This window comes from Lynx rufus, unplaced genomic scaffold (assembly GCF_022079265.1).
Source record: "Lynx rufus isolate CCGP_SWC_20201006 ecotype Redwood Valley unplaced genomic scaffold, mLynRuf1.p SCAF_7, whole genome shotgun sequence".
Taxonomy (NCBI): domain Eukaryota; kingdom Metazoa; phylum Chordata; class Mammalia; order Carnivora; family Felidae; genus Lynx; species Lynx rufus.
In genome coordinates, this window is record NW_025814889.1 from 1,804,137 (window position 1) to 1,831,679 (window position 27,543).

Sequence of the window (27,543 nt, forward strand, 5' to 3'; positions counted from 1 at the left end):
ATGTCTGTGCTGTCTCTACGCTGGCATCCAGGACCCGGCACCCAGCACCCACAGGAGGACCCGGCACCTGGCACCCAGCCCCCGGCACCCACAGGAGGACCCGGCACCTGGCACCCACAGGAGGACCCAGCACCCGGCACCCAGCCCCCGGCACCCACAGGAGGACCCAACACCTGGCACCCAGCCCCTGGCACCCACAGGAGGACCCGGCACCTGGCACCCAGCCCCCGGCACCCAGCACCCGGCACCCACAGGAGGACCCGGCACCCAGCACCCAGCCCCCGGCACCCACAGGAGGACCCAGCACCTGGCACCCAGCCCCCGGCACCCAGCACCCGGCACCCACAGGAGGACCCGGCACCCAGCACCCAGCCCCCGGCACCCACAGGAGGACCCAACACCCGGCACCCACAGGAGGACCCGGCACCCGGCACCCAGCCCCCGGCACCCACAGGAGGACCCAGCATCTGGCACCCAACACCCAGCACCCACAGGAGGACCCGGCACCTGGCACCCAGCCCCCGGCACCCACAGGAGGACCCAACACCTGGCACCCACAGGAGGACCCAGCACCCGGCACCCAGCCCCCGGCACCCACAGGAGGACCCAACACCTGGCACCCAGCCCCTGGCACCCACAGGAGGACCCGGCACCTGGCACCCAGCCCCCAGCACCCAGCACCCGGCACCCACAGGAGGACCCGGCACCCAGCACCCAGCCCCCGGCACCCACAGGAGGACCCAGCACCTGGCACCCAGCCCCCGGCACCCAGCACCCGGCACCCACAGGAGGACCCGGCACCCAGCACCCAGCCCCCGGCACCCACAGGAGGACCCAACACCTGGCACCCACAGGAGGACCCGGCACCTGGCACCCACAGGAGGACCCGGCACCTGGCACCCAGCCCCCGGCACCCAGCACCCAGCACCCACAGGAGGACCCGGCACCCAGCACCCAGCCCCCGGCACCCACAGGAGGACCCAGCATCTGGCACCCAACACCCGGCACCCACAGGAGGACCCGGCACCCAGCACCCAGCCCCCGGCACCCCCAGGAGGACCCGGCACCTGGCACCCACAGGAGGACCCAGCACCTGGCACCCACAGGAGGACCCGGCACCTGGCACCCACAGGAGGACCCAGCACCTGGCACCCAGCCCCCGGCACCCAGCACCCAGCACCCACAGGAGGACCCGGCACCCAGCACCCAGCCCCTGGCACCCACAGGAGGACCCGGCACCTGGCACCCAGCCCCCGGCACCCAGCACCTGGCACCCACAGGAGGACCCAACACCTGGCACCCACAGGAGGACCCGGCACCTGGCACCCACAGGAGGACCCGGCACCTGGCACCCAGCCCCCGGCACCCAGCACCCAGCACCCACAGGAGGACCCGGCACCCAGCACCCAGCCCCCGGCACCCACAGGAGGACCCAGCATCTGGCACCCAACACCTGGCACCCACAGGAGGACCCAACACCTGGCACCCACAGGAGGACCCGGCACCTGGCACCCACAGGAGGACCCGGCACCTGGCACCCACAGGAGGACCCGGCACCTGGCACCCAGCCCCCGGCACCCAGCACCCAGCACCCACAGGAGGACCCGGCACCCAGCACCCAGCCCCCGGCACCCACAGGAGGACCCAGCATCTGGCACCCAACACCTGGCACCCACAGGAGGACCCGGCACCTGGCACCCAGCACCCGGCGCCCATAGGAGGACCCGGGCATCATGGAGGTCCACACCCAGGCTCGCCGCATTGCACACTACCATGGGAGGCGGGGTTTGCACTGGCTTACACGTACACCCTACGAAATTAGATTAGTAGAAAAGTAAAAAATGCAAAAGGTTGAGTTTTTAGCTGTGAAGAATACATTTATTTTCTACCCTAAGTGTTTGATATACTTGGGTGACGTTCTCTGCTGATGGGCCTCAGCCGTGCTCTGAGTCCCTGGAAGAGTCCAGGATGTGGTGATCACGGGCGGTGGCAGTTGGTTCTGTGGGTGCTGGTGGTAGATTTTCCTTTCCAGGTACATTAAAAAAAGTATCCTTCTGGTACCAGGAGATTAGCAGTGTCCCTGTTAGAAAAAAGAAGGGCGGGTTTACTGGTAAGAAAGCTACCCTCGCCCCACAACAAAAATAACGTCTTGGCTGACACGTACACCACGTTTCTGTTCTTTTAGCTGGTTAATCCTGAGAGAGTTTTCGTGTCCCTCCTGACCTGGGAAAGGTCCTTCCCTGGATGGAGGCCGAGATCAGCCTGGGTTAGGAGGAGGAGACACGTGGAGGCTGAGAACAGAACGGATCCCAAAGCCAAAGCAAAGATTTTGCAGCAAAATTGAGTTGTTTCGTGTTTGAGTCTTTTTCCACTTGTCATTGTAAACGGAGCGCATTTGCAGCACCGTGGATGAAAAATGTCATTAAATAATTCTTTCTCAAGCGCCTACTGTGTGCGACGCTCTGTGAACTGTCAATTGCAGTATAATTTATAAGCAAATACACACTCACAGACCTCTGCCTGGGAGCTGGGGAGCCGTTTGATCCGATAAGGTGGGAAGGGGTGGCAGAGGACCATCTCCAAACCATGGATCGTGTAATTAGTGTAAAGCTTTTCTCCGTGCTGAGAAGTAATTGTTGGCAGGTGCACGTATCAAAACCGATGCCAAAATGCATAACGTTTGAAGAATTATTATTCTTGTTATCACGACTCCCCTCAGTAATTCTAACTGTCGGATTTTGCTGAGCGATCATATAAAAATAGGTAATGATATAGACTGGTGTTGGATTGTGTCGCTGGGTAATTGCATTGTCACATGAAACCGTTACAAACACGGGGTTATTGTTTGCACATCTTCTTGGACACAAAGAAGATGAGCCCATCGCAGAGTCTGGACCAAGACAGGCTGTTACCCACACGGGCTGCGTCCCTATACTAAGGGGTGTCACGGGTGAGCTGACATTGTGTTCGTCTAGGGACAGGCACACCTTCACACAGTGCCAACCGACCGGGGCTTAACCATCTCTCAAACCTCGTAATAGAGCGAAGTTTTCATCTACAGGATGAAAAAGACATTCGAACGTATAACTTAAGGAAAACTGAAGGTCGTGTTTACATTAAAGAGATTCTTTTTTCTTTTTTTTTTTTCTTTTTTTTAACATTTATTTATTTTTGAGACAGAGAGAGACAGAGCATGAATGGGGGAGGGGCAGAGAGAGAGGGAGACACAGAATAGGAAGCAGGCTCCAAGCTCTGAGCCATCAGCCCAGAGCCCGACGCGGGGCTTGAACTCACGGACCGCGAGATCGTGACCTGAGCTGAAGTCGGACGCTCAACCGACTGAGCCACCCAGGTGCCCCAAGAGACTCTTTTTTCTACTCAAGTTGCATTTCATAGGCCGTAAGGAGATTGAACTTTATGGAACCTGAGCAGTCTCATATAAAAATGAGACTTACTTATTCAAAATATTTATTAGTAATGGCAGAAATGTGGAGTGCCTGGGTGGCTCAGTCAGTTGAGTGTCTGACTCTCAATTTCACCTCAGATCATGATCCCCGGGTTGTGGGTTCGAGCCCTGTGTCTGCTTGTGCGTTAAGCATGGAGCCTGTTTGGGATTCTCTGTCTCTCCTTCTCTGTCTGCCCCTCCCTCAATCACTTGTGCTCTCTCTCTCTCTCAAACAAAATTTTTTTAAATGACAGAAACGTAAGTGGGGTGCTCTACGTACAGAAATGTTTTGTTAAGAACTATTAAGACTAGCATACTTTTCTCTGACTTGTTTCTGCATAGTTTCTTCCTGAAACCTCTCCAACACTGTGCGAGCGTCTGGGTGTGTGACGGGCAGAATATTTGTCAGTGACCTTGGCCGCTGAGAATCCCTGCAGAGCCGGGAGCCGTGACGTTGACCTCTAAGAGCCCCTGCAGAGCCAGGAGCCGTGAGGACTGGAAGAGGTTTGCGCTTGACTCTCGGGTGCCTGGAGCGGACTTCTGTGCCTGGTGGACGAGACCCCGCTGGTACAACAGGGCTGGGCCAGAAGTCACTCGCACCATTTTCATCAAATCATTATCAGCAGAAGACTCAGTTGCAGCTCTGGTTGTTACTGATGTGGAACAGACGGCCCCAGAGCTTACCGACTGAACGAAACACGCTCACAGAGCCCGCCCCTTCTGTGGGAGATGCCCAGTGTTGGCGATGACCGGCCTTTCTAGCTGCTTCCTGTCGTGACGGGCTCATTTCTCTGTATTTTCCTCTTACCTCCGTTCACTTCAGCTCAGTGGGTGTTCCCTCTGCCGGTCCATTTCTCCGCAAACGTTGTGGGATTTTAGAAGATACGGGATTCAGTCCATGAACCAAACCCTGATCCCAACCCTGAGGCAGGCCTTCTCTGTCCTGGGCTCCATGTGAAGAGACTGAGGGACGTGGGACCCGACCCTTCGCCTTCTGAGAGGCCCTGTATCTAACAACATCTAACAGCGAGTGCCGGGAGCCATGCCCTCGTACATGGGAAGGGTTTTGTCCTTGGGAGGGTGTGTGAGGTGAGAATCTTTCTGAGGTCGGAGGTGGCCCCATAGTCACCCCAGGGCCATATTTTTCTGGTCTTTCCTCTGAGGTCCTGTCTCTCTCTGAGAGAGAGAAACTGGGGATGAGATAGAGTTTGATCTCCAGACCCAGCAAGTGCTGGCTCATTGATTTCTAGAAGATTCCTCCTGAAATCTGAATAGATTGTTCTCTGTGCCTCTACTTCCTGGCATTTTGCCAAGATCAGCGAGAAGACACGAAGACGGCTCTTCTCCCCAGCGTGCTGCTCGAGTGTCCCGAGCCCCGTCGTTGAGTTACTGTGTGGGCTCACGTGAGGGCTGCCAGCTTCCCTCCACATCCTGACAACGGTCTGCCTTTCTCCAGCTTCAGGACCATTTTCCCTGTCTTTCCCACGAGCCCTTACTGACAGCCCCCTTAGAACCTTTTGGATTGGCGCTAACACCCCCCGCGAGGGTGTCAACCTCTCATGAATGGCTCCTAGCTCCTCTGCACCACCTGCTGCAAAGCCAGCGCAATCTGGTTTAGATTTAGGGGTGGCTGGAATCACTGAGTTTTCCTTTTCACCACCGCGGCCGCTCTGCCTGGGCAGGGACGATTCCAACACCACGGTAGTTAACCTGAGCGTCAGCACAGGGCTCCTCCGTGTGGTCTGCCGGCAACGTGGCGGCTGCAAGGGGTTCCTGTGTCTTCCACGTTGGCTTCGGTCCTCTGGGTGCGCTATGGCTGTGTGCTTTTCCCATGGCTAAGGCAGGAATTCCACTGCGTCCGTGACTCAGCTCTAAAGTCACGTAGCGTTGCTTCTGTGGTGCTTTGCTGAAAGTCCCGGGCCTGCCCAGACACAAGGACGTGGGCCCACCTTGATGGAGTGGTGGTCTCCCTGTAGAAGGAAATGTGGGGTAGGAGACACTGTCCCAGTCGTCTTTGGAACATCAAGTAGCACAAGGGTACCGTGACAGGTCTACTGCTGTTATATCTCTTTTGCCCCAAACTGGTAGCACAACTAAGAAAACGGTATCTTCACTGTCACATACAAGTTTGTCACCCATGTCCCTCTCTCTCTTTTTCACACCCAGTCCTATCTCTGATACGCTTTTCCGAGGGGCAGTCTACATCTAGGGATCTTATATCTCTGCTTTGCAGTCCCTCACTGCAGCGACCCCACGAAATCACCCCATTCTTACGGTTTTGAGGGCACAACGCCGTGGTTTTGACCTACGACGCAGTGCCACCCAGCAGACCTGGAGAGGCATCCATCGCGCGTGACTGAGACTGCCTACCCGTTGAACAGCATCTCCCCGTTTCTCCCCTGTCCCTCGGCCCCTGGCAACGATCCGTCTACCCTCTGTCTCTGTGAGTTTGACTAGTTTAGATACTCACATACGTGGAACCAGGCAGTACTTGCCCTTCAGTAACTGGCTTATTTCACCCAGCAAAAAGTCCTCCGGGTTCGCCCACGTGGCAGTGTGTGTGTGGTACAATCTCCCTCTCCCTTTAGAGCTGAATACTGGCCCAGCTCTAGGTATGTGGCCCACTTTCTTTATCAACTCATCCATCCATGGATTAGGCTGTGCCCACACCTTGGCCGTTGTGAATTATGGTGCAGTAAACGTGGGAATGCAGACATCTCTTTGAGATACCGACTTCAGTTCTTTTGGAAGTGGGATTGCTGGATCATATGATCATTTATTTTTCATATTTTGAGGAGTCTCCGTGCCATTTTCTACAGCGGCTGCACCATTTTATATTCTGATCAACAGTGTGCAAGGGTCCCAGTTACTCTGGGGTTCTGGCCAGATTTCATTGCTAAGTTGGCATCTGTGTGGGGACAGGACGTGGGACTCCTACCAAACCACCTTGCTTAGTGCCGGTCCAGGGAGGGGCTAGAGCCCCCTAGCCCGAATGCAGCGAGAGGTCCGTGTATTTGGAGACTTATTCTAGGTATTGCCCCTCATTTTCTGGCCGAGATTTGTTTTACTACTACTGGTTATGTTTTCCAGATTAATTGGAACGTATAAAAATATATTTGTCTGCCAGCCTAAATATTATTATTTGTTCTTAAAACAAAAGCAAGTCAACCATATGTCTAAGTGCTTCAGAAATGGTTTCTTTTTAAATTGGCCCATCTTGAATAACATATGTGTGTATCATCTTCTTTAAGTGAGAAGGAGGGAGTAGCCCGTTATGGAACCTTTACAGTTTGGCGTTTTCTAAATAGGAACAATTTATGTTGTCATGTTATATTCCTTTTGCTTTGGGAAACATTTCTCCTTAGAAAACACACGCAGTCTGCTTATTTTATGCTAGAGTCTCAATACATGTGTTTGAACATGTAAGAGGTAGAAAAGTCAATGATTGTTATTCAAGTGTCTGCCATAAAATCGCACAAACACACATATACAAACAAACAATAATCTGGTGTAAGAAAATGCTAAGGTCTGTGTTTGATATCAAGGTGAAGAATACAGCTTTATAAAATCAAATATATGGAAACTTTTTTTTTTAATTACAACTCAAATTTTCTTTCTTGGTATGCTTACCCTGGAAAGACTACAAATTCATCTTAATTAGCATTAATTTCTTTAATTTTCACATTGGTCTTAATTTCTTTAAATTTTTTTTAACATTGTGCATTTTCGAGAGTGAGAGAGACAGAGCATGAGTGGTGGAGGGGCAGAGAGAGTGGGAGACACAGAATCAGAAGCAGGCTCCAGGCTCTGAGCTGTCAGCCCAGAGCCCGACGCGGGGCTGGAACTCACGGACCGCGAGATCATGACCTGAGCTGAAGTCGGACGCTCAACCGACTGAGCCACCCAGGCACTCCGGTTTTAATTTCTTTTAAAATAACACCGTGGGCTGTAGAGTGGTGGTTGATGTACACACAGACTTGAACCCCTTGAATTATCAAACATCATTTGAATTATCCAAGACCTTATTTTAAAGGCCTAAAATGACAGCTACATGGATAACAAAAGATGTGTGACATACATAGGCCTTGAGATTCATTTAAGGACAAAAAATTTACAATTATACACGTTTATGTAAGTGTCAATTCATCTAAGCTAGATCAAGTAACACGTCAAACGGTAATGCTGATTTCTAGAAAACAGGTTGTGGGATTGCGTGGTGAATCTTCTCTCTGTTTTGATTTATTTGATTTTTCTCCAGTGAGACTATATACACACATTACTTCCGTAATTAAGAAAAACAAGCACACGCGAATTAAAACCTTGCACTGAGACACGTACGTCTTGACGACTGCTTCGATCACAGGTGAAGCACATGGCTGTGACGCCTGGGGCTTCAGGAGGAGGGACAGATAGCAGTTTGATGTTCGTGCGTCTCTCTTGGCCACATCAAGCTTATTTACCCCATGATACTAGAACTCACTCGTGTCCTCCCACGTGGAGGGGTGACTGACTTTTTCGGCTGCTTCTAACTTTGTGTTAGATACTCAGTAGTGTCCTAAAAGGCAACAATTAGAAGAAGCCTGTTTTATCAGACTAATAACCGGTGGGAAAAGATTTGAGATGATTTAAGATTCAGCAGTGGGGGTTGTAGAATGGATTACCGCTGTGGATTTGCAGCGGGCCGGGCAGTGAGCCAGCAGGTGGGGGTGCTCTCCACTTGGGGTTAGGCGCAGGGTATGATAGCAGGGAGCCACTGTTCTCAGCACCCTCCCTTTATCCTGTTTTAAATATGTGGGGCGCCTGGGTGGCTCTGTCGGTTGAGCGTCCGACTTTGGCTCCGGTGATGATCTCACAGCTCGTGGGTTTGAGTCCTGCATTGAGCTCTGTGCTGACAGCTCAGAGCCTGGAGCCTGCTTCGGATTCTGTGTCTCTCGCTCTCTCTGCCCCTCCCCTGCTCATGCTCTGTCTCTCTTTCTGTCTCTCAAAAATAAATACACATTAAAAAAATTAGAGCCCGATAAATGTACCAAGCGGCAGGATAAATATTCAAAAATGTTTTGCCCGTCTAGTACAATGAATTGAATGCGATTTATATTTAATATTTTAGGGAAATACATATGGTATAACATAAAATATTTTTAAATATTAAAAGGTGATGGTATGACAAAAATATTCATGGAACATCTTTTAGGATGGTCGGAGACCCTAGAACATCCTAGATACACACACACACACACACACACACACACACACACACACATCACACCAAGAATTGGAAAATATGTGGATTATTTTGCCTGGATAAGAGAAAGCATGGATTGTAGGACAGCTGTCTCACGCAGACTGAGTTGTAAAATATCAATACATTTTAGTTTGTATGAATCCATAGGGGTAGAATGATCTTTCGTCATTGTGGATAAGCTCATATGCCACCCTCTCTGTTTGAAACTGTTTTTTTCCTCTTCCCTTCCCCAACGGTCATCTGTTAAGTTTCTCAAGTTCCACATATGAGTGAAAACATATTATATCTGTCCTTCTCTGACTGACTTATAAGAGACTCTTAAATACAGAGAATGAACTGAGGGTTGATGGGGGGGGCAGGAGAGAGGGGAAAATGGGTGATGAGCATTGAGGAGGGCACTTGTTGGGATGAGCACTGGGTGTTGTTTGTAAGTGATGAATCATGGGAATCTATCCCCCAAACCAAGAGCACACTGTATACACTGCATGTTAGCTAACTTGACAATAAATTCCATTAAAAAATAAGTAAGTAAAAGTAAAGATGAGACGTGACCCCCCCTTGACCAACTTGTCGGATATGAAAGTCTTTCATAGCTAGGATTTAAACACTGACTAAGTCCTTACTCTTACGGTTCCTTTGAATCGCTAGAGACTCCAACTTGGTGAGTCAGTAATATAAACACACAGACAAGGAGGCTATCACCCGGTTAATGGTTTCAAGGCTGTATGGCCAGGAAGCACGCATGACCACTGATTCCAAGATGAGTTCCATGTTGAATCCTCTGTCGTAAAGCACATGATACCTTTGGACACATAGAACGATGCCTTTTGTCCGTTTGTAAGAGTTTATGCTCAGATGCGTGGAAAAATAAATATTATTCGCCAAGTTAAATTTCCTGAGAGCTCAGGGTTCCAGACTTTCCAAAGTGAAACTTCATGCTTCAGTGTTATTTCCTGAACCCTTAATTTTGAGCTACCTCTAAATGGGGGGATAAAAACAGCCTTTCGGGTCATGATGTAAATGACACCCCACATAACAGTGAAACTGTCAAGCAGATCTCAGAGAACAGCTCTCCATTCCAAGAGCAAGAAAAGTCTTAATGGAGTGCTATTGTGCCTCTGATGTGAAACAAAGAGTCAAGATTCTAAGCATTTGGGATAAAACTACAAACAGTGTCAAAACACAACAAAACATTGTCAAAGCAAACCTATGGAGACAGTATTAAGATGTCAAAATTAAATGATGTCATTGTAAATTACAGCAGCAGTTTTTAAAAATGAAGCATGGCCCCTATTTATATGAGTGCCAGTCACTGCAGACTAATTGTTCATGCCAGATGTGTGGGAAGTATGATAAATGTTCCAAAGCTCGGAGAACACACATCCCCAAAATAGTTAGGGCATTGTTAAAAGGGAGTTACAGAATTGCTGTCAGTTTGGATAGTTATTTGAAATCCACCTTTTCTCTTCCATATGATGTGTCCTTACTTTTCTTATTCAGATATACGTACTATGCATGCGTGTGACAAAAAATTACACATACTTTGACTTTATATTCTTAGTGCCTGTGGCATACAGCCTAGAACATAGTAGGAGACCACTAGTGGATTGTTGATAAAATAAATAAATAAACAAACAAGTATGATGGAAATTTTTTATGACTTTAGAGGTGATGAGAATGTCATAATTAAATTAGTATTAAAAGGAAATGCTTGGGTTGCCTGGGTGGCTCAGTCGGTTGAGCGTCCAACTCTTGGTTTCGGCTCAAGTCATGATCCCAGGGTTGTGGGATCAAGCCCCATGTCAGACTCCATGGTCAGCGTGGAGCCTGCTTGGGATTCCCTCTCTCTCTGTCTCCCTCTGCCCCTTTCCCCCACTCGTGTGTGCACATGCTCTCTCTCTAAAATAAAATTTAAAAAAAAGGAAAAACAATTGAAAAAGGAAATTCTTTTTAAATAATTCAGTAAACCTAGTCTAATTTTTAATCTTACTCTTGTCTTCATGTAAATTTCAACTGTCTTCTAACTTATCCTCCTGAAAAATTGTCTGCTCAATGCCTAAATGTGTTTTCCGTAGAAAGGCCACCTGTCTCATATTCTTCCAGAAACTGTAAATTAGATGATGTTTCTATCAGCCTTATAACAGAATTTCGTGAATTGGAAAATGTGTAAACACTAATGATCCTGCTAGTTAGATGAATTCCTAATTCTATTAATAATGCATTTGAAGAGAATAATTTTCTGGTGTTGGAGGGTTTTATTTTTAATAATTTGTAGCTCTCGAAACTAAGTTACAGAAATATCTCACGCTCTAACATACCTGGCCATTGTCTTGGTTCTGATTTCTATATTAAATAGCAGTCATCATATCTGTGATGATTTACTTTCCTCACTGAATACACACACGTAATTGTTATTAACATCTGTATGTTATAACACTTGTTTTGTATACGTGTTAGCATCTGGCATTAGGATGGTCATTTGTTCCAACCGATGTACCAGTATCAGGTTGTTATGATTAACTAAAGCCCCTGGTGTCCATTTGGTTGTATGTTCCCTGGGTTTAGGTAAGTGTATGATGTCACCTGTCCACATTTACAGTGTACAGAGTAATGCAGAGTAGTTTCACTGCCCTAACATCCCCTGTGCTCACCCATATTCAAGGCCAGCATTGAAATTACACATACCAAATTTTTCCAGGATCCTAAGTCAGGTTAGATTGTAGGTGAGGGAGTAGCCGCCATCTATTGATGGATGGAGCGACAAGGAATTTGGGGCAATCTTAGCTCATCGCAACTTATCTTCTTCCCACAAGACCCCTGTCCCCATCGTATCTTCAAGCAGAGCGTTGGGGTATGGGACCTCATGCCTTATAGGGTCTGAGTGTGGGCAAAGCCCCACAGCAGCTTCTGAGCGGGTTCTGGGATTCAGAGACCTGTGAGTGAAGTGACCAGTTGTCCGCCCCTCATGCTCCCGGCTCCCATTGGGGATACCGGGATGGTAACTATGACATTTGGGGAAGCAAGAATCCTGAGGGTCATTGCTGCGTGGTAGCTCCAGGTGCAGGCAATTCTGAAACCCAGATGAGCCCATGGTCATTCACCTGCTCAGTGAGAGGGGGTCTCCGGGAATCTCCTGAGAACCCCAGACGGCACATTTCCTTCAGCTTCACATTCTGTTAACTGAGGTCCTAGCTGCTTTATTCTGAACGTCTTTTTTTTTTTTCCCCCCAGAGGAAATGCCCTTTCTTTGTGTTCATTGAGCAGCATTCTTAGCCTGTAGAAGATGGGAGCAACATTTTGTCTGAGATCTATAGGTTGACTAGTTAAGTTTTGGTAGTTGCAATTTATAGGATGGAACAGTAGAGCTTATTTGTTTTTTGTTTTTTTTTTAATTTTTTTTCCAACGTTTATTTATTTTTTGGGACAGAAAGAGACAGAGCATGAACGGGGGAGGGGCAGAGAGAGAGGGAGACACAGAATCGGAAACAGGCTCCAGGCTCTGAGCCATCAGCCCAGAGCCCGACGCGGGGCTCGAACTCACGGACCGCGAGATCGTGACCTGGCTGAAGTCGGACGCTTAACCGACTGCGCCACCCAGGCGCCCCAGTAGAGCTTATTTGTGATAAAATGTAAGCTTCATCATACATTTATTTAAAAAATTTTTTTAATGTTTATTTATTTTTGAGACAGAAGGAGACAGAGCATGAACGGGGGAGGGTTAGAGAGAGAGGAAGACACAGAATCCGAAGCAGGCTCCAGGCTCTGAGCTGTCAGCACAGAACCCGACGCGGGGCTCAAACTCATGAACCACAAGATCATGATCTGAGCCAAAGTGGGACGCTCAGCTGACTGAACCACCCAGGCGGCCCTAAAATTTTTTTTAATGTTTATTTTTGAGAGAGAGAGAGAGAGAGGCAGAGAGAGGGAGACCCAGAATCCGAAGCAGGCTCCAGGCTCCGAGCTGTCAGCACAGAGCCCGACACGGGGCTCGAACTCACAGACCGCGAGATCATGACCTGAGCCGAGGTCGGACGCTTAACCGACTGAGCCACCCCAGGCGCCCCAGCTTCAACGTACATTTAAATAAATGTGGTGTAATAGGCATGAAACCATTTTTGGGCAGAGGAATAATACACTTATAGTATTTCCTTCTATGATATCTCTGTTCCCTTTTTCCCTCATGATGATACAGTACTTTCATGCTATAAAAGGTTGAAAGACTACATAAGAGTGATTTCAAGATTAAAGCCTTTAGTGATGTATATACAATTTTATCGTAATTCCAAATATTATCTGATCTCATCAATCTCTTACATAGTTAATTCGACAGACCTAGGTAACTCACCACTCTTGGTATTTACTCAAAAATAGGACTGAATTAAAAAAAAAAAAAGATGTGAATATTCAACTTTTGCTACTTGCCAGCATCTAGATTCTGCGACGTGCACTTCAGGGTCAAAATGTGAACAGCCTGTACACGTAACAGGGCTGGTGATTGTTCAAAGGCCTGTATTGACTTTGTTTGGAATCATGCCATTTATCAAGGACAAAGACATAATCATATGTCAGTGTATCGGCCTGAAAAAAAAAGTAAATGGCACCCCTGTTTAAGCTGGGTAAAGTAGATTATAGATATAGTTTAAGTAAATTTGCACGTGAGTAATTTTGCAAGAATCAAATACACCATCAGTCACCAAGGGCACTTTGCTGATACGGTGTGGAGTGGGTTTATGTCTCGAGTGTTTCAAAGGGCCACATGGAGGAATTTAGGCAGTTATGTCCTGCTTTGTAGAAAGACATGAACATTTAAACCACACACTTATAATTACTGGTTGATAAACCTGATCAGAGAAGAACCCTGGCAGCCTGGTAAAAATACAAAACAAAAAGCTGTGGAAATGGGCATCTGTGGCAGTAATTCTGTTTTACTCCATTTGCTTAATGCATTTTTGTTGTCATTAAAACAACAGATTGTAGATAGATTTGGGCTCAGTGTCATTACATAATATAGCATAGCATGCTGTGTGAATGATAGAAACCATAGTCTCATAAGCCGGATCTTGGAAGACATAACCAACCTCAGAAAAATAAGAAAAAAAAAAAAAAAAAAAAGTCAGCCAGATACTTGTCAAAGGGGAATTTTAGTTTCTGAAAAGCACAGCTGTTACCAAAATGTATTGCTTTCCTAACAGATCAATATATTCTAATTTTGAGTAAATAAAAGTGCATTTTGTGCTTTGCATAAAAATAGATTTGCTGAAGCTTTGTTCTTTAGCTTTCTCTGCTTGAAATTAATCGCCTTTATTTTTTGGAGAAGTTTTAGGTCCACAGAAAATTGAGCAGAAATTGCAGACAGTTCCCTCCACACAACGCAGCCACCCCGCCCACTATCAACACCCCACATCACAGTGGTATTTTGTTACAACTGATGACCTGTACCGACACATCATTGTCACACAGAGTTCACCCTCGGTGCTGGACAAATGTGTCATGACCTGTGTCCATTATTATAGTATCACACAGAGTATTTTCAACGCCCTGGAAATCCTCTGGGCCCCACCTGTTCACCCCCTTTCCCAGTGCCTGGCAGTCACCGGTCTGTTTATTGTCTCCACAGTTCTGCCCCTTCCAGAATGTCATAAGATTGGGATCATACAGCTTTTTTTTCCTCTTAGTTATATGCATGCGGAGTGCTTCCGTATCTTTCCACGGCTCGCTGGCTCATTTCTTTCAGCATGGAATAATATTGGATCATCTTCATGCACCACGGTTTATGTACTGCAGGACACTTTCTGAAGGACACCTTGGTGGCTTCCAAGTTTTGAAGCTTCTATAAACATCGATGGGCAGGTTTTTGTGTGCACGTAAGTTTTCACCTCTGTGGGCCAGTAGCAGTGATCACACTGCCTGATCACCTGGTACAAGTAGTGTAGTTTTGTAAGGAACAACCAAACTGGGTTCTAAAGTGGCCGCCCATTTTGAATTCCCATCAGCAGTGAGTGAGTTACAGCCGCTCCACGGTTCTGCCGGAATTCGGTGTCGTCGGTGTTTCTGATTTTTGCCGTTCTAATACCTGTATTCTGGCATCTCGTTGTTTTGGTGTGGGTTTCCCTGATGGCACATGACGTCGAATAGGCTTTCGCATGTTTGTTATGTTACGTTATGTTTGTTATGTTTGGCCCGGTTTTTACTGCAATAGTTCGTGTCTTGATATATTTTAGGAGCACTTTGTACATTTCGGCTAACGGTGCTCTATCAGCCGCGTCTTTTGTGGGTAGTTTCTCAGTCTGTGCCTTGTCCTCCGTTATTTTGGTGCCCTCTTTCCCAGAGCCAAAGTTTTTAATTTTACTGAAGTCCTGCTTATCAATTTCAAATGTCGTTCCGCGGGGCATGTTTTTTGGTGTTGTATTTAAAAAGTCATTGCATACCCGTAAAGTCACATCGATTTTTCTCCTTCGTTTTCTTCCAGAACTTTTATAGGTTTGAATTATATACGGTTAGGTCTGTGATGCATTTTGAGTTAATGTTCTTAGTTTGGTGCAAGGTCTGTGTCTAGATTCAGTTTTTTACATGTAGATGTCCAATTCTTCCCCCCCCCCCCTCGATTGTTGAAAAGGCTTTCTTTGCTCATTGAATTATCTTTGCCCTTTGGTCAAGGATCAGTTGACTCTGTATGTGAAGGTCTGTTTCTTGGCTTTATGTTCTGATCCATTGGTCTACTTGCCTACTCTTTTGCCAGTTCCACACTGTCTTATTTAGTGTAGCTTTATGTAAGTTTTGAAGTCAAGCAGTGTTAGTCCCCCAGCTCTCTTCTCCTTCTTCCATACTGTGCTGGTTAGTCTGGGCCTTTTGACTTTCCATATAAACTTTAGATTCCACTTGTCCATATCCACAAAATCACTTTCTGGGATTTTAATTGGGATTTCATGGAATCTGTTGATTAAGTTTGGAAAAACTGGATCTTCCTATCCATAAATAAGGAATATTTCTCTACTTCTTTTATTTTTGGTTGAGTTTTTTAGTTTTCCCCATATAAATCTTATACATATTTTGTTAGATTTATAACTAAACATATCATTCTTTTGATGCCAATGTAAATGTTGCTGCATTTTTAAATTTCAAATCCCAAGTGTTTAATGCTGGGATATGGGAAAGCAATTGACTTTTGTACATTTAACCTTATATTCTGAAACATTGTTATAATTGCTTATTTAATCAATTCTTTGGGGTTTTCTACATACATCATCATGCCATCTGCAAACAAAGTTTTTTTTCTTCTTAACCTGTACATCTTTTATTTCCCTTTTTTTCTTACTGTATTAGTAAGGAAATGGGAGTTCCATTACAATGTTGGGGATTAGTTGTAGGAGGGAGACATACCTGCCTGACTCCAGATCTCAGTGGTAAAACATTTGGTTTCTCACCATGAAGCCTGACATTAACTATAGGCTTTTGTAGATGCTCTTTATCAAGGTGAGGAAGTTTTCTACTATTCTTATCTCACTAAAAGTTTTGATCACGAATGGGTGTTTGATTTTGTTAAATGCTTTTTCTGAATCTGTTGATATGATCATGTGATTTGTTTGTTTGTTTGTTTTAGTTAATGTGGTGGATTACGTTGAGTTTTTGATTATTGAACCAGCCTTGTAGACCTGAGATAAATCTCCCTTGGTCATAGGTGGGCTTAAATATCATTGCATTTGATTTGCTAATATTTGTAAAGATTGTTCACATCTATGTTTATGAGAGATATTAGTCTATAGTTTTCCTTTTTTCATGATGTCTTTGTTTGGGTTTGATATTAGGTAATTCTGGCCTGGTATATTCCCTCGCTTCTATATTCTGAAACATATTGTAGAGAATTTGTATAGTTTCTACTGGTGTTTGGAAGAATTTACCAGTGAAGTCTTTGGGGCCTAGAGCTCTCTGTATTGGAATGATATTAATTATTGACTCAATTTCTTTAATACACATAAACCTATTCTGAATGTATTTTTTGTGTGAGTTTGAGAAGATCATGTCTTTCAAGGAATTGATACATTCTAACTAAGTCATCACGTTCGTGGGCATAGAGTTACTCATAATATTCCTTTCTAATTGTCTTCATGCCTGTGGGGTCAGTAGTATTGTTTTCTCTTTGTTTCTTATATTAGTAATTTGTGTTTTCCCTCTTTTTTTCTTAGTTACCTGGCTAGAGGCTTATCAATTTTATTGATCTTTACAGAGAAGTAGCTTTTGGTTCCATCATTTTCTTAACTGATTTCTCCTCTGATTTTTATTATTTCTTTGGTTTTGCGTATTTTGGACTTAATTGGCTGTTCCTTATCTGGTTCCCTAAGGTGGGAGCTTGGATTATTGATTTTAGGTTTTTCTTTTTTCTAATATATGCAGTGAACGCTATTAGTTTCCCTCTAAGCACTACTTTTGCAGTATCGCACATATTTTGATAGACTATATTTTAATTTTAATTTAGTTGAAACTATTTAAAGTTTCTCATGAGATTTCTTCTTCGGTCCATGTGTTATTTAGAAGTGCACTGTTTAATCTCCAAGTATTTTGGGATTTATCACGTGATTTCTGTAGTTATTTCCTGTTCAGTGCATTGGGGTCTAAAAGCATACATTGAATTATTTCTGTTATTTAAAATCCGTTAAGATGCATTTTACAGACAAGAATGTGATATGTGTTAGTCAACGATAAATCTGAACTTGAGAAAATGTGTGTTCTGCTGTTGTTGGAAGAAATAGCCTCTAAATGGCGGTTGTATCCAGGTGATTGATCATGCTGTTCAGTTCAACTATGTCCTTATTGATCTTCATACTTCTGAATTGATCTGTCCATTACTGATGGAGGGGTGTTGAAATGTGCAGCTACAATAGTGGGTGCATCTGTTTCTCTTGATGTTTGATCAGTTTTTGCCTTATGTAATTTGATGCTCTGTTGTTAGGTGTATACATGTTAAGGATTATTATGTCTTTTTGTAGAATTGAACTTTTAATAGTTATGTAATATCAGTCTTTGTCTCAGATAATTTTCCTTCCTCTAATGTCTGCTCAGTCTAAAATTAATATAGCAGTTCCTGCTTTCTTTAGATTAGTGTTAGCATGGTGTATTTTTATTCATCTACTTCTAATTTATATGTGTCTATATGTTTAAAGTAGATTTCTTATAGACAGCATATAGTCAGGTTATATTTTTTGAGTACTCTGACACTCTGTATTTTAACTGGTATATTTATACGATTGATATTTATAGTGATTATGTGTATAGTTGGGGTAATATCTACCATATTTATGTTTTTATTTGTTGCCCTTGTTCTTTATTTTTTATCTACTCATTTTCTGCCATGTGTGATTTTTTAAAAATATTTTTTAATTTATTTTTGAGACAGAGAGAGAGCATGAGCAGGGGAGGGGCAGAGAGAGAGGGAGACACAGAATCCGAAGCAGGCTCCAGGCTCCAAGCTGTCAGCACAGAGCCTGACGCGGGGCTCGAACTCACAGACTGTGAGATCATGACCCGAGCAAAAGTCAGATGCTTAACTGACTGAGCCACCCAGGCGCCTTCCATGTGTGATTTTTTTTTAATGTTAATGTTACTTAGTGAACCATACAGTGAAATATTGGTTTCAGGAATAGAATTCAGTGATTCATCACTTATATACAACACCCAGTGCTCATCCCTGCAAGCACCCTTCTGAATGCCCATCCCCCATCTAGCCCATCCCCCATCTAGCCCATCCCCCACCTACCTCCCTCCATCAACCCTCAGTTTGTTCTCTGTCATTAAGAGCCTCTTGTGGTTTGTTTCCCTCTCTCCTCTTCCCCCCTCTTCACATAGGTTCATCTGTTTTATTTCTTAAATTCCACATGTGAATGAAATCATATGGTATGTTTTCTCTATTTTGCTTAGCATAGTACATTCTAGCTTTATCCATGTCATTGCATATGGCAAGATTTCATTCTTTTGATGGCTGAGTAATATTCAATTGCATATATACCACATCTTCTTTATCCATTCATCCATTGATGGACATTTGGGCTCTCTCCATAGTTTGGCTATTGTTGATAATGCTGCTACAAACATTAGGGTGCATGTACTCCCTTGAATCAGTGTTCTTGTATCCTTTGGATAAATACCTAATAATGCAATTGCTGGATTGTAGGGTAGTTCTATATTTAGTTTTTGGGGGGAACCTCCACACTGTTCTCCAGAGTGGCTGTACTAGATTGCATTCCAGCCGACAGTACAAGAGGGCTCCCCTTTCTCTGCATCCTCACCAACACCTGTTGTTTCTTGTGTTGTTGATTTTAGCCATTCTGACAGGTATGAGGTGGCATCTGACTGTAGTTTTGATTTATATTTCCCTGATGATGAGTACTATTGATCATCTCGTATGTGTCTGTTAGCCATCTGTATGTCTTCTTTGGAAAAGTGTCTATTCATGACTTCTGCCCATTTCTTAAGTGGGTTATTTTTTTGGGGGGGGGTGTTAAGTCCCCCCCCCTTGCTGGGGGGGAGTGTAAGTGTTCTTTATAGATTTTGGATACTAACCCTTTATCTGATATGTCACTTGCAGATATCTTCTCCCATTCTGTAGGCTGCCTTTTAGTTTTGTTGATTGTTTCCTTCACTGTGCAGAAGCTTTTCATCTTGGTGAGGTCCCAATTGTTCATGTTTGCTTTTGTTTCCCTTGCCTTTGGCAACACATTTGGTAAGAAGTTCCTGCGGCTGAGGTCAAAGAAACTGCTGCTTGTATTTTCCTCTAGGATTTTGATGGTTTCCTTTCTCACATTTAGGTATTTTGTCCATTTTGAATTTATTTTCGTGAATGGTGTAAGAAAGTGGTCCAGATTCATTCTTCTGCATGTCGTTGTCCAGTTTTCCCAACATTATTTGTTCAAGAGACTGTCTTTTTTTTCATTGCATATTCTTTCCTGCTTTGTGAAAGATTAGTTACCCATATAGTTGTGGGTCCATTTCTGGGTTTTCTGTTCTGTTCCATTCATCTGTGTGTGTGTTTTTGTGCCAGTACCATCCTGCCCTGGTGGCTACACTTTTGTAACACAACTTGAAATCCAGAATTGTGATGCCTCAGTTTTTGTTTTTTTCTTTTTCTCTTACAGGATTGCTTTGGCCATTTGGGGTCTTTTGTGGTTTCATACAAATTTTAGGATTATTTGTTCTAGCTTTACAAAAAATACTGGTGGTATTTTGATAGGGATTGCACTAAATGTGCAGATTGCTTTGGGTAGTATAGACATTTTAACAGTGTTTGTTCTTCCAATGCATGAGCATGGAACATTTTTCTATTTCTTTGTATCTTCTTCAGTTTCTTTCACCAATGTTCTATAGTTTTCAGAGTACAGATCTTTTACCTCTTTGGTCAGGTTTATTCCTAGGTATCTTACTGTTTTTGGTGCAATTGCAGATGGGATCGATTCCTTGATTTCTTTTTGTACTGCTTCATTATTGGTGTATAGAACTGAGACAGATTTCTGCGTGTTGATTTTATATCCTACGACTTTGTTGAATTCATGTATTAGTCCTAGCAATTTTTCTGGTGGAGTCTTTTGGGTTTTCTACATACGGTATTATGTCCTCTGCAAATAGTGAGTTTGACTTCTTCCTTGCAGATTTGAGTGTCTTTTATTTCTTTTTGTTGTCTGGTTGCTGAGCTGAGACTTCCAGTGCTGTGTTAAATAGTAATGGGTGAGTGGACATGCTTGTCTTGTTCCTGAAGGCTGTCCGTTTTTCCTCATTGAGGATGATACTAGCTATGGGTCTTTTGTATATGGCCTTTGTGATGGAGAGGTGTGCTCCATCTATCCCTACTTTGTTGAGGGCTTTCATCAAGAATGGATGCTGTATTTTGTCAAATGCCTTTTCTGAATCTCTTGGCAGGATCAAATGGTTCTTATCCTTTCTTTTTATCACATTGGTTGACTTGTGAGTGTTGAGAGTCTGCCATTGTAGTCCAGGAATAAATCCCGTTTGATCATGGTGATAATTCTTTTAATGTACTGTTGAATTCAGTTTGCTAGTATCTTACTGAGAACTTTTGCATCCGTGTTCATGAGGGATACTGACTTGTAATTCTCCTTTTTAGTGGGGTCTTTGTCTAGTTTTGGAATCAGGGTGATGCTGACTTCATAGAATGGGTTTGGAAGTTTTCGTTCCATTATTATTTTTTTTTTTTGGAACATTTTGAGAAGAATAGGTATTAACTCTTCTTTATTTTTTTTTAATTTTTTTTAACGTTTATTTATTTTTGAGACAGAGAGAGACAGAGCATGAATGGGGGAGGGTCAGAGAGAGGGAGACACAGAATCCGAAACAGGCTCGAGGCTCTGAGCTGTCAGCACAGAGCCCAACGCGGGGCTCGAACTCACGGACCGTGAGATCATGACCTGAGCCGAAGTCAGCTGCTTAACCGACTGAGCCACCCAGGCGCCCCTTAACTCTTCCTTAGAGTTAATGTCTGGTAGAATTCTCCTGAGAAGCCATCTGGCAGAGGACTCTTGTTGAGACATTTTTGATAGTTGATTCAATTTTTTTGCTGATTATGGGTCTTTTCCAATTTTTTATTTCTTCCTGTTTAAGTTTTGATACTTTGTGAGTTTTTAGGAGTTTTTCCGTTTCTTTCAGATTTCCCAGCTTGTCGGCATATAATGTTTCATTGTAGTCTCTTATAATTGTTTGTATTTCTGAGGTATTCGTTGTGATCTTTCCTCTTTCATTTGTGATTTTTGTCTCTTTGGGTCCTTTCTCTTTTCTTTTTGATGAGTCTGGCTAAGGGTTTATCAATTTTGTTTATTCTTTCAAAAAACCATCTCTTAGGTTCATTGATCTGTTCTGGCTTTTTTTTTTTTATGGTTTCTATATCATTTATTTCTGCCCTAATCTCTATTATTTCCCTTTTTCTTCTGGCTTTGGGCTTTATTTGCTACTCCTTTTCTAGCTCCCTTAGGTGTAAAGTTTGGTTATATATTTGGGACTTTTCTTCCTGAGATACAACATGTGTGGTTTTAACTGAGCATTTTAAAATTTATTGTCTCTCCTGGGGTGTCTGCGTGGCTCAGTTGGCTAAGCATCTGACTCTTGATTTTGGCTCAGGTCATGGTTTGTGGGTTTGAGCCAATGTGCTGTGAGCACAGAGCCCACTTGGAATTCTCTCTCTCTCTCTCTCTCTCCCCCTCAGTCTCCGCCCCTCCCCTATTCTCTCTCTCTCTTTCTCAAAAATACATAAACTTTAAAATTTTTTTAAGCTTCTCTCCCTTAATAGCACACCAATTATGTATTTAGTTTTGCCTTCTATTACCAGTTGCACTAGAGTTCACATATACACTTACAACTAATACAAGTCTACTTTCATAGAACACTGGATTGCCTCACGAGTAGTTCATGTACTTTACACAAATGATTCCTAACTCCTCCCTTTCCTTCCTTTTATCACTGCTTCCATTTTACTTATCCATAAGATGTAATCATCAAGTACATTGTTACTATTGTTATTTTGAGTGCAGTGTTACCTGTTAAACCAAATAGGAATAAGAAAAAGAAAAGACTTTGTTTTACCTTCATTTACTCCATCTCTAATTCTCCTCCTTTATTTATATGGGTTGGATTTTGTAATCTGTATCATTTTCTTCTTTTTGAAAAAAATTCTTTTTAACATTTCTTTCAAGGCAGGTCTACCAGCAACAGATTTCCTCGGTTTTGGTTTTTCTGAGAAAGTCTTTATTTTTCATTAACTTTTGAAGGAAAATTTCACTGGATACAAAATTGTAGGTTGATGTCTTGTTTTTCTTTCAAATCTTTAAATCTTTCATGCTCTGTCTTCTTACTTGCATAGCTTCTGAAGAGAAATTCGTTATAAGTGTTCTATTTACTCCCCTATGACTAAGGTGTGTTTTACCACACATCTTCTTCCATGGTTTTTTTCACTGTCTTTGAATTTCAGAAGTTTAAATATGATTTGCCGAGGTGTAGGTTTTTGGCATTTATCCTTAACGGTATTCTGTGAGCTTATTGGATCTCCGTTTGATTTCTGGCATTAATCTTGGGAGGTTCTTACTTATTATTACTTTAAATATTTTTCATATCCCTTTCTTATTTAATTGTTCTTCTAGTTCCCATACACATGTATTGCACCTTTATCATTGTCTCACGTACTTGGGTTTTTTGGTTGTAGTTTCTCCAGTCTTTTTTTTTTTTTTCTTTGCTTTTCAGTGTTAGAGGATCATATTGACATATCCTCCAGCTTACTAATTCTTTCTTCACCTGTATGTGAGTCCATTTAAGGCACTCCTCATTTCTGTTCCCGTAGGTTTTATTTCCAGCATGTCTTTCCTATTCTTTTTAAAAATTTCCATCCCTATGCTTACATTACACATCTGTTCTTGAATGCTGCCTTCTTTTCCCATAGAATCCTCAGAATTTTAATGTAGTTACTTTACATCCCTGTTCTGATAATTCCAACATCTCAGGCATATCTGAGTCTGGCTCTGATTCTTGCTCTGTCTCTTCAAACTGTTTTTTTTTTTTTCTTTCTTGCCTGCTAGTATGCCTTGTAACTTGTTGTTGGAAAGCTGGGCATGATGTATTGGGTAAAACTTCAGGGCATGCTGTTACCATGATGAATAGGCCTTTGGTGATGTGGGGAAATGGAAAATGTTCTATAGTCTACGATTAGGTGTCAGTCTTTTGGTGTCTGTGTCCCTGGACTGTGACCTTTATAAATATTTCTAAGTCCCCTCCCCAGTAGGGGTGACAGCAGGGCTGGCAGGGTGGGTGGAGGCGGGTATTTCCCTTTGCCCATTTTGTTAGGCTCTGGTAAATCCAACTCTGGTAAAAATGGTTTCTCCTGAGGACAGATCTTGTTGAGAGAAACAGGCATATTTCAAGATGGTACTTTTCCCCTCTCCCTGCCAGAAACACTAGGAGATTTTTCTTATTTCTTCACCTTCAGAGTTTGCTGGGGCTCCTGAAGGGAAAAAAAAACCTGACAAAATTCTGTGGTCCCCACGTGGCTGAGTCCACTGGAGTTTTTACCCCTCGGAGTAGTCCGCATGGAGCCTCCAGCAATTCATCGATTACTGTCTGGCTTCTCCTGGGCTGACATAGGCTCTTCCAGAGCTTTCTGCTCTGCCAAATTGCGACCTTCTGTATGTTCCTGCTCAGCTCTCCAATCCTGGGGGCAGCTGCTGCCTGGTGGCTTCCCTTCTGTCACGTGTCTATGAAGAGTTGCTGATTTTCAGTGTACTCAGCTTTCTACTTGTCATGAGGGTGGAAGTAATGACTTTCAAGGTCCTTACATGGTGGACTGGAAACTCGGTGTCTTCTGTTTTTCTCTTCTAAGAATGGAAATCAAATTTCTAAAATATTAGAAAGTATGACAGACCTGTTGGGGCAGCATATGGGATACAAACTGAGCTGTGAAAAGGGCTTTCTAAAGGAGCTGAGGAGATCTAATTCCCCGTATAGTGTTCCCTGAGATCTTCACTAAGTCATTCTAAATGTCTGTATCTCAGTTCCTTATCTTCCAAACACATCTGTGCTAGGCTTTTATTTTTGAGGAACTATTTCAGATCAAGTAGCAGAAAGAGTGAGCCAGAATAATGGTTGTGATAGGATAATAACAAGAAGAAATGCATGAATAAAAATTGTGAATGAAAATGCGTAGGATTTCCCCTCCCCACCCCCCCACCCCCCACCCCCCAAATAAAACCCCACTGTTTGTAATGGCTAGTGGCCTCTCTTGCAAAAGCAAGGGTATAATGGCTTTGGTTATAAGGAAAATAATGCTTGACTAACAGGGGCTGAAACCATAAGGCCATTTTTAATTTACTTAACAAGATGTTTGGATGTTGGCAGACAAACCTTTTCTCTCTGAAGTTTGATGCATTCACATTTATTATTCTTTCACACATAACCCACGGTGGGTCCAGTGGCTGTCCTGAGCAACTCCCTCCCGAACTTTGACTGAGATCCAGACCATTTCTGTGTTGTGATATTGTCTCAGAAATCTCAACAGATAACTTCAGGGCGTGCTATTACCATAGAAAGAGATGGGGAAGCTTTTTACACGGGATCTAAGTACCTTCATCCTGGTAACAGCCCACCTGTCTTCTGCTTAAAGATTGGCTCAGAAACATGGCACACTGCACAGAGATTGGGATATTTGGGAAACACATCAATATTTGGTGAGCATCAGTATTTCTGGCACACGTGAGCACCACAGTGTTAATAAATAATAAGGGGGAAAGAGAGACTACGGTGTTAGACAAACGCATTATGATTTGTTTCCTTTGCTAGGATGTACACAAAACCAAGGGTTAGCAAGGAAGGATTTGGGACTGTCTATACGGTTTGCTTTACCTTTGACACAACAGTAATGGCAATGATGATAATCATAACGGTGATGATAATGATGGTGATGATGATGATGATGGCGATGATGATGATAATCATAGTCAGCATGTGGGTATGTGCATTATTCAAATTATCCATGGTGTAGAACTGCAGACAAACGTAGAGACTCTAAAGAAGAAGTAGGGTGCACTATAGATGACCCAGCGGGAGATATGGAGGAATAATTTCGATGATTTTCATTTTGCTTCATGTTACGGTTTGGTAGGTAGGAGGCTGGGCTACTGTAGTAGATAGGCTGGGAAAATAATTCAGTTTAGGATAAAATCGTCTCCTGTACTTTACAGTTCCCTTGATTATTATTTTCAGTATGCTTTCCCGTAGTGTTATATTCAGAAAAATAACTCCGAGGAAAATAAAGTATTTTATGAACATCAGAACAATGTCATGAATCTGCATATTTCTTGGAAAACATTGGGTCTTAACTAGGGAGAAGTCGAGGAAGGAGAAGGAAGCTGCAAGCTTGGGCACATTGTGGATGAGAAGATATGCATTTAGGCGCGTTGGCTTTCTTTGGGTTGTGACTTGCTCCTTCGGAGGCGAGAGCACCTTTATCATTAACATGCTGCATGTTCTTTGTGCTTGACTTTTACATTTTTGCTGCAGCTATTACCACACATGCATTATTTATGTGGTTGGCTATCGTGAAAAAAGGCAAGCAATTTACTTGTCAAAACACATTAGAATGCATGACTTTAAATCAGAGTTGCCTGGGTTGGTGAAAAAGCTATAATAAATGCACTTTGGCTAATATGTTAGTGTCACGCAGTTTGAGAAGGCCACTGTATTGAACGAGAAACCAATAACCATCTCCAGGGCTCTTTGGATAGAGTAACACTTGTGTACACCGTGCTTTTAATTGCATAAAAGTAAACACTGTTATTACAATTTTTCTTTCCGTAGAAGAGTGTTAACACTAGAATAGCAAGTGAGTACAAAATAAATTGTTAATGATAGAAGTCTGCAATTAATTATATTATTTATTTATTCTCTAAACAGTATTCGAGATGCCTACATAACAGAATCATGCCATATAACCATGTGCTTCCCTGCCTTTTTCTAATCATTTAAGCGTTTCTGCTGTCATTTGATATTCTCATTATGAAGCCGAAGTCTCATTGTCTACCATAGCAAATGTTTAAGTAAATGTCAGCCACCATGCTAGTTATGTGTTAAGTGCTGGTAAGGCCAAACTTACACTTCTATGACATCTATAAGATAACCCCCATGTCCAAGACAGCTGGAAGAAGTCGAGTCTATCACAGCAGTGGTAATATAAATAATATATTTAATAATATAATAGATTGTTATATTATATTATATTATATTATATTATATTATATTATATATTATGTTATTTAATCATCTAATATATTATCTATTATATTATCAATCTATATTATATATTATATATATCTATTATCTAATATATTATCTATTATATTAATAATAGAATAGATTTTAAAAGATTATATTTTTCTTAAAAATCACTCAATTATAAGTGAACTGTAGGAGTGGGCAGAGATTCTGAAGATGTCAGAATTATTGGGGGTGTTACTTTGGGCAGGGAGAATAATCAAGTCTGTGCACAGCATAATCTCCTCCTGTCTATTCTTTACTCGATATTGTTCATCATCTCAAGAATTGAATAGGAGTCCAGTGAATTTGACTCCATTGCTAGGTGCCATTGAAGACCAGAGTTTGAACCCAAAGAGGACAGCCTGTCATCTCAAATTAGTATCATAGCAGAGGCACTTCACCTACACTTACCTACACTCACCTACACTCATGTCTCTCCTATGTGGTGTAAATGGATGATTCCTAGATTCACAGTCTGGAGAATCATCAGAGTTCCTCATATTAGAAAAGGTGAGTAAATGAAATCCAGAGGAGTTAAATCATGCAGCTTGAGACGTCAAGATATCAGGGTCCATGCAAGTCACAAGTACCATCTGATTTCAAAAGAAACTGTGCAACCCGTAAAGGCAAAGAGGAAACGGCACCATTGAGACATCACTCTAGGACGTTTAGACGTTTTTCTTCCAGGTCGCTGTGGCCTATGACCCTGGAGGGCAAAGACTGACCAAGGGGACTCAGTCTTCTCGGGACCTGGGACGGAGCCAGCAGTGGCTCTGAGCCTCCAGACAACAGAACTTGGCATTGATTTGAGAAGCCAGAGTACCTTCTGAAAACCTGTGGCGACTGGGATACTTCTGTTTCCATGGATCACCCAGAACAAAAGAGGAAACTTTACACCCACAACAGAGAGAAGCCTAAGTTATAAAAAGGCATGAAGCCTCTAACTTTATTCATTTTTGTATCCTCAGCCCCCTAATGGGAAAAATAAATAAATAGAAGCTCAGTAATGTCTTATATAACAGAGTTAAATAATATAGGGAATTTAACGAAGGGCATTTTTAGGAAG

At 43.2% G+C, this 27,543-nt stretch overlaps 1 protein-coding gene across 1 annotated transcript; it reads left to right on the forward strand.

Annotated features, from left to right (window-relative positions):
* Nucleotides 1–27,254, forward strand: LOC124501218 (splicing factor 3A subunit 2). Its single transcript, XM_047065195.1, has 2 exons — nt 1–630; nt 27,165–27,254. Exons 1-2 carry the CDS (start codon nt 1–3, stop codon nt 27,252–27,254), a joined length of 720 nt encoding a protein of 239 aa, XP_046921151.1.
* The last annotated feature ends 289 nt before the right edge of the window (nt 27,255–27,543 follow it).

Excerpts from the sequence above, each read along its gene's own strand:
- LOC124501218 (XM_047065195.1), top strand. The coding sequence starts at position 1 with ATGTCTGTGCTGTCTCTACGCTGGCATCCAGGACCCGGCACCCAGCAC. Across the intron at positions 631-27,164 it reads CACCTGGCACCCAGCCCCTG|GTCGCTGTGGCCTATGACCC; the intron begins GCACCCACAGGA and ends TTTTTCTTCCAG.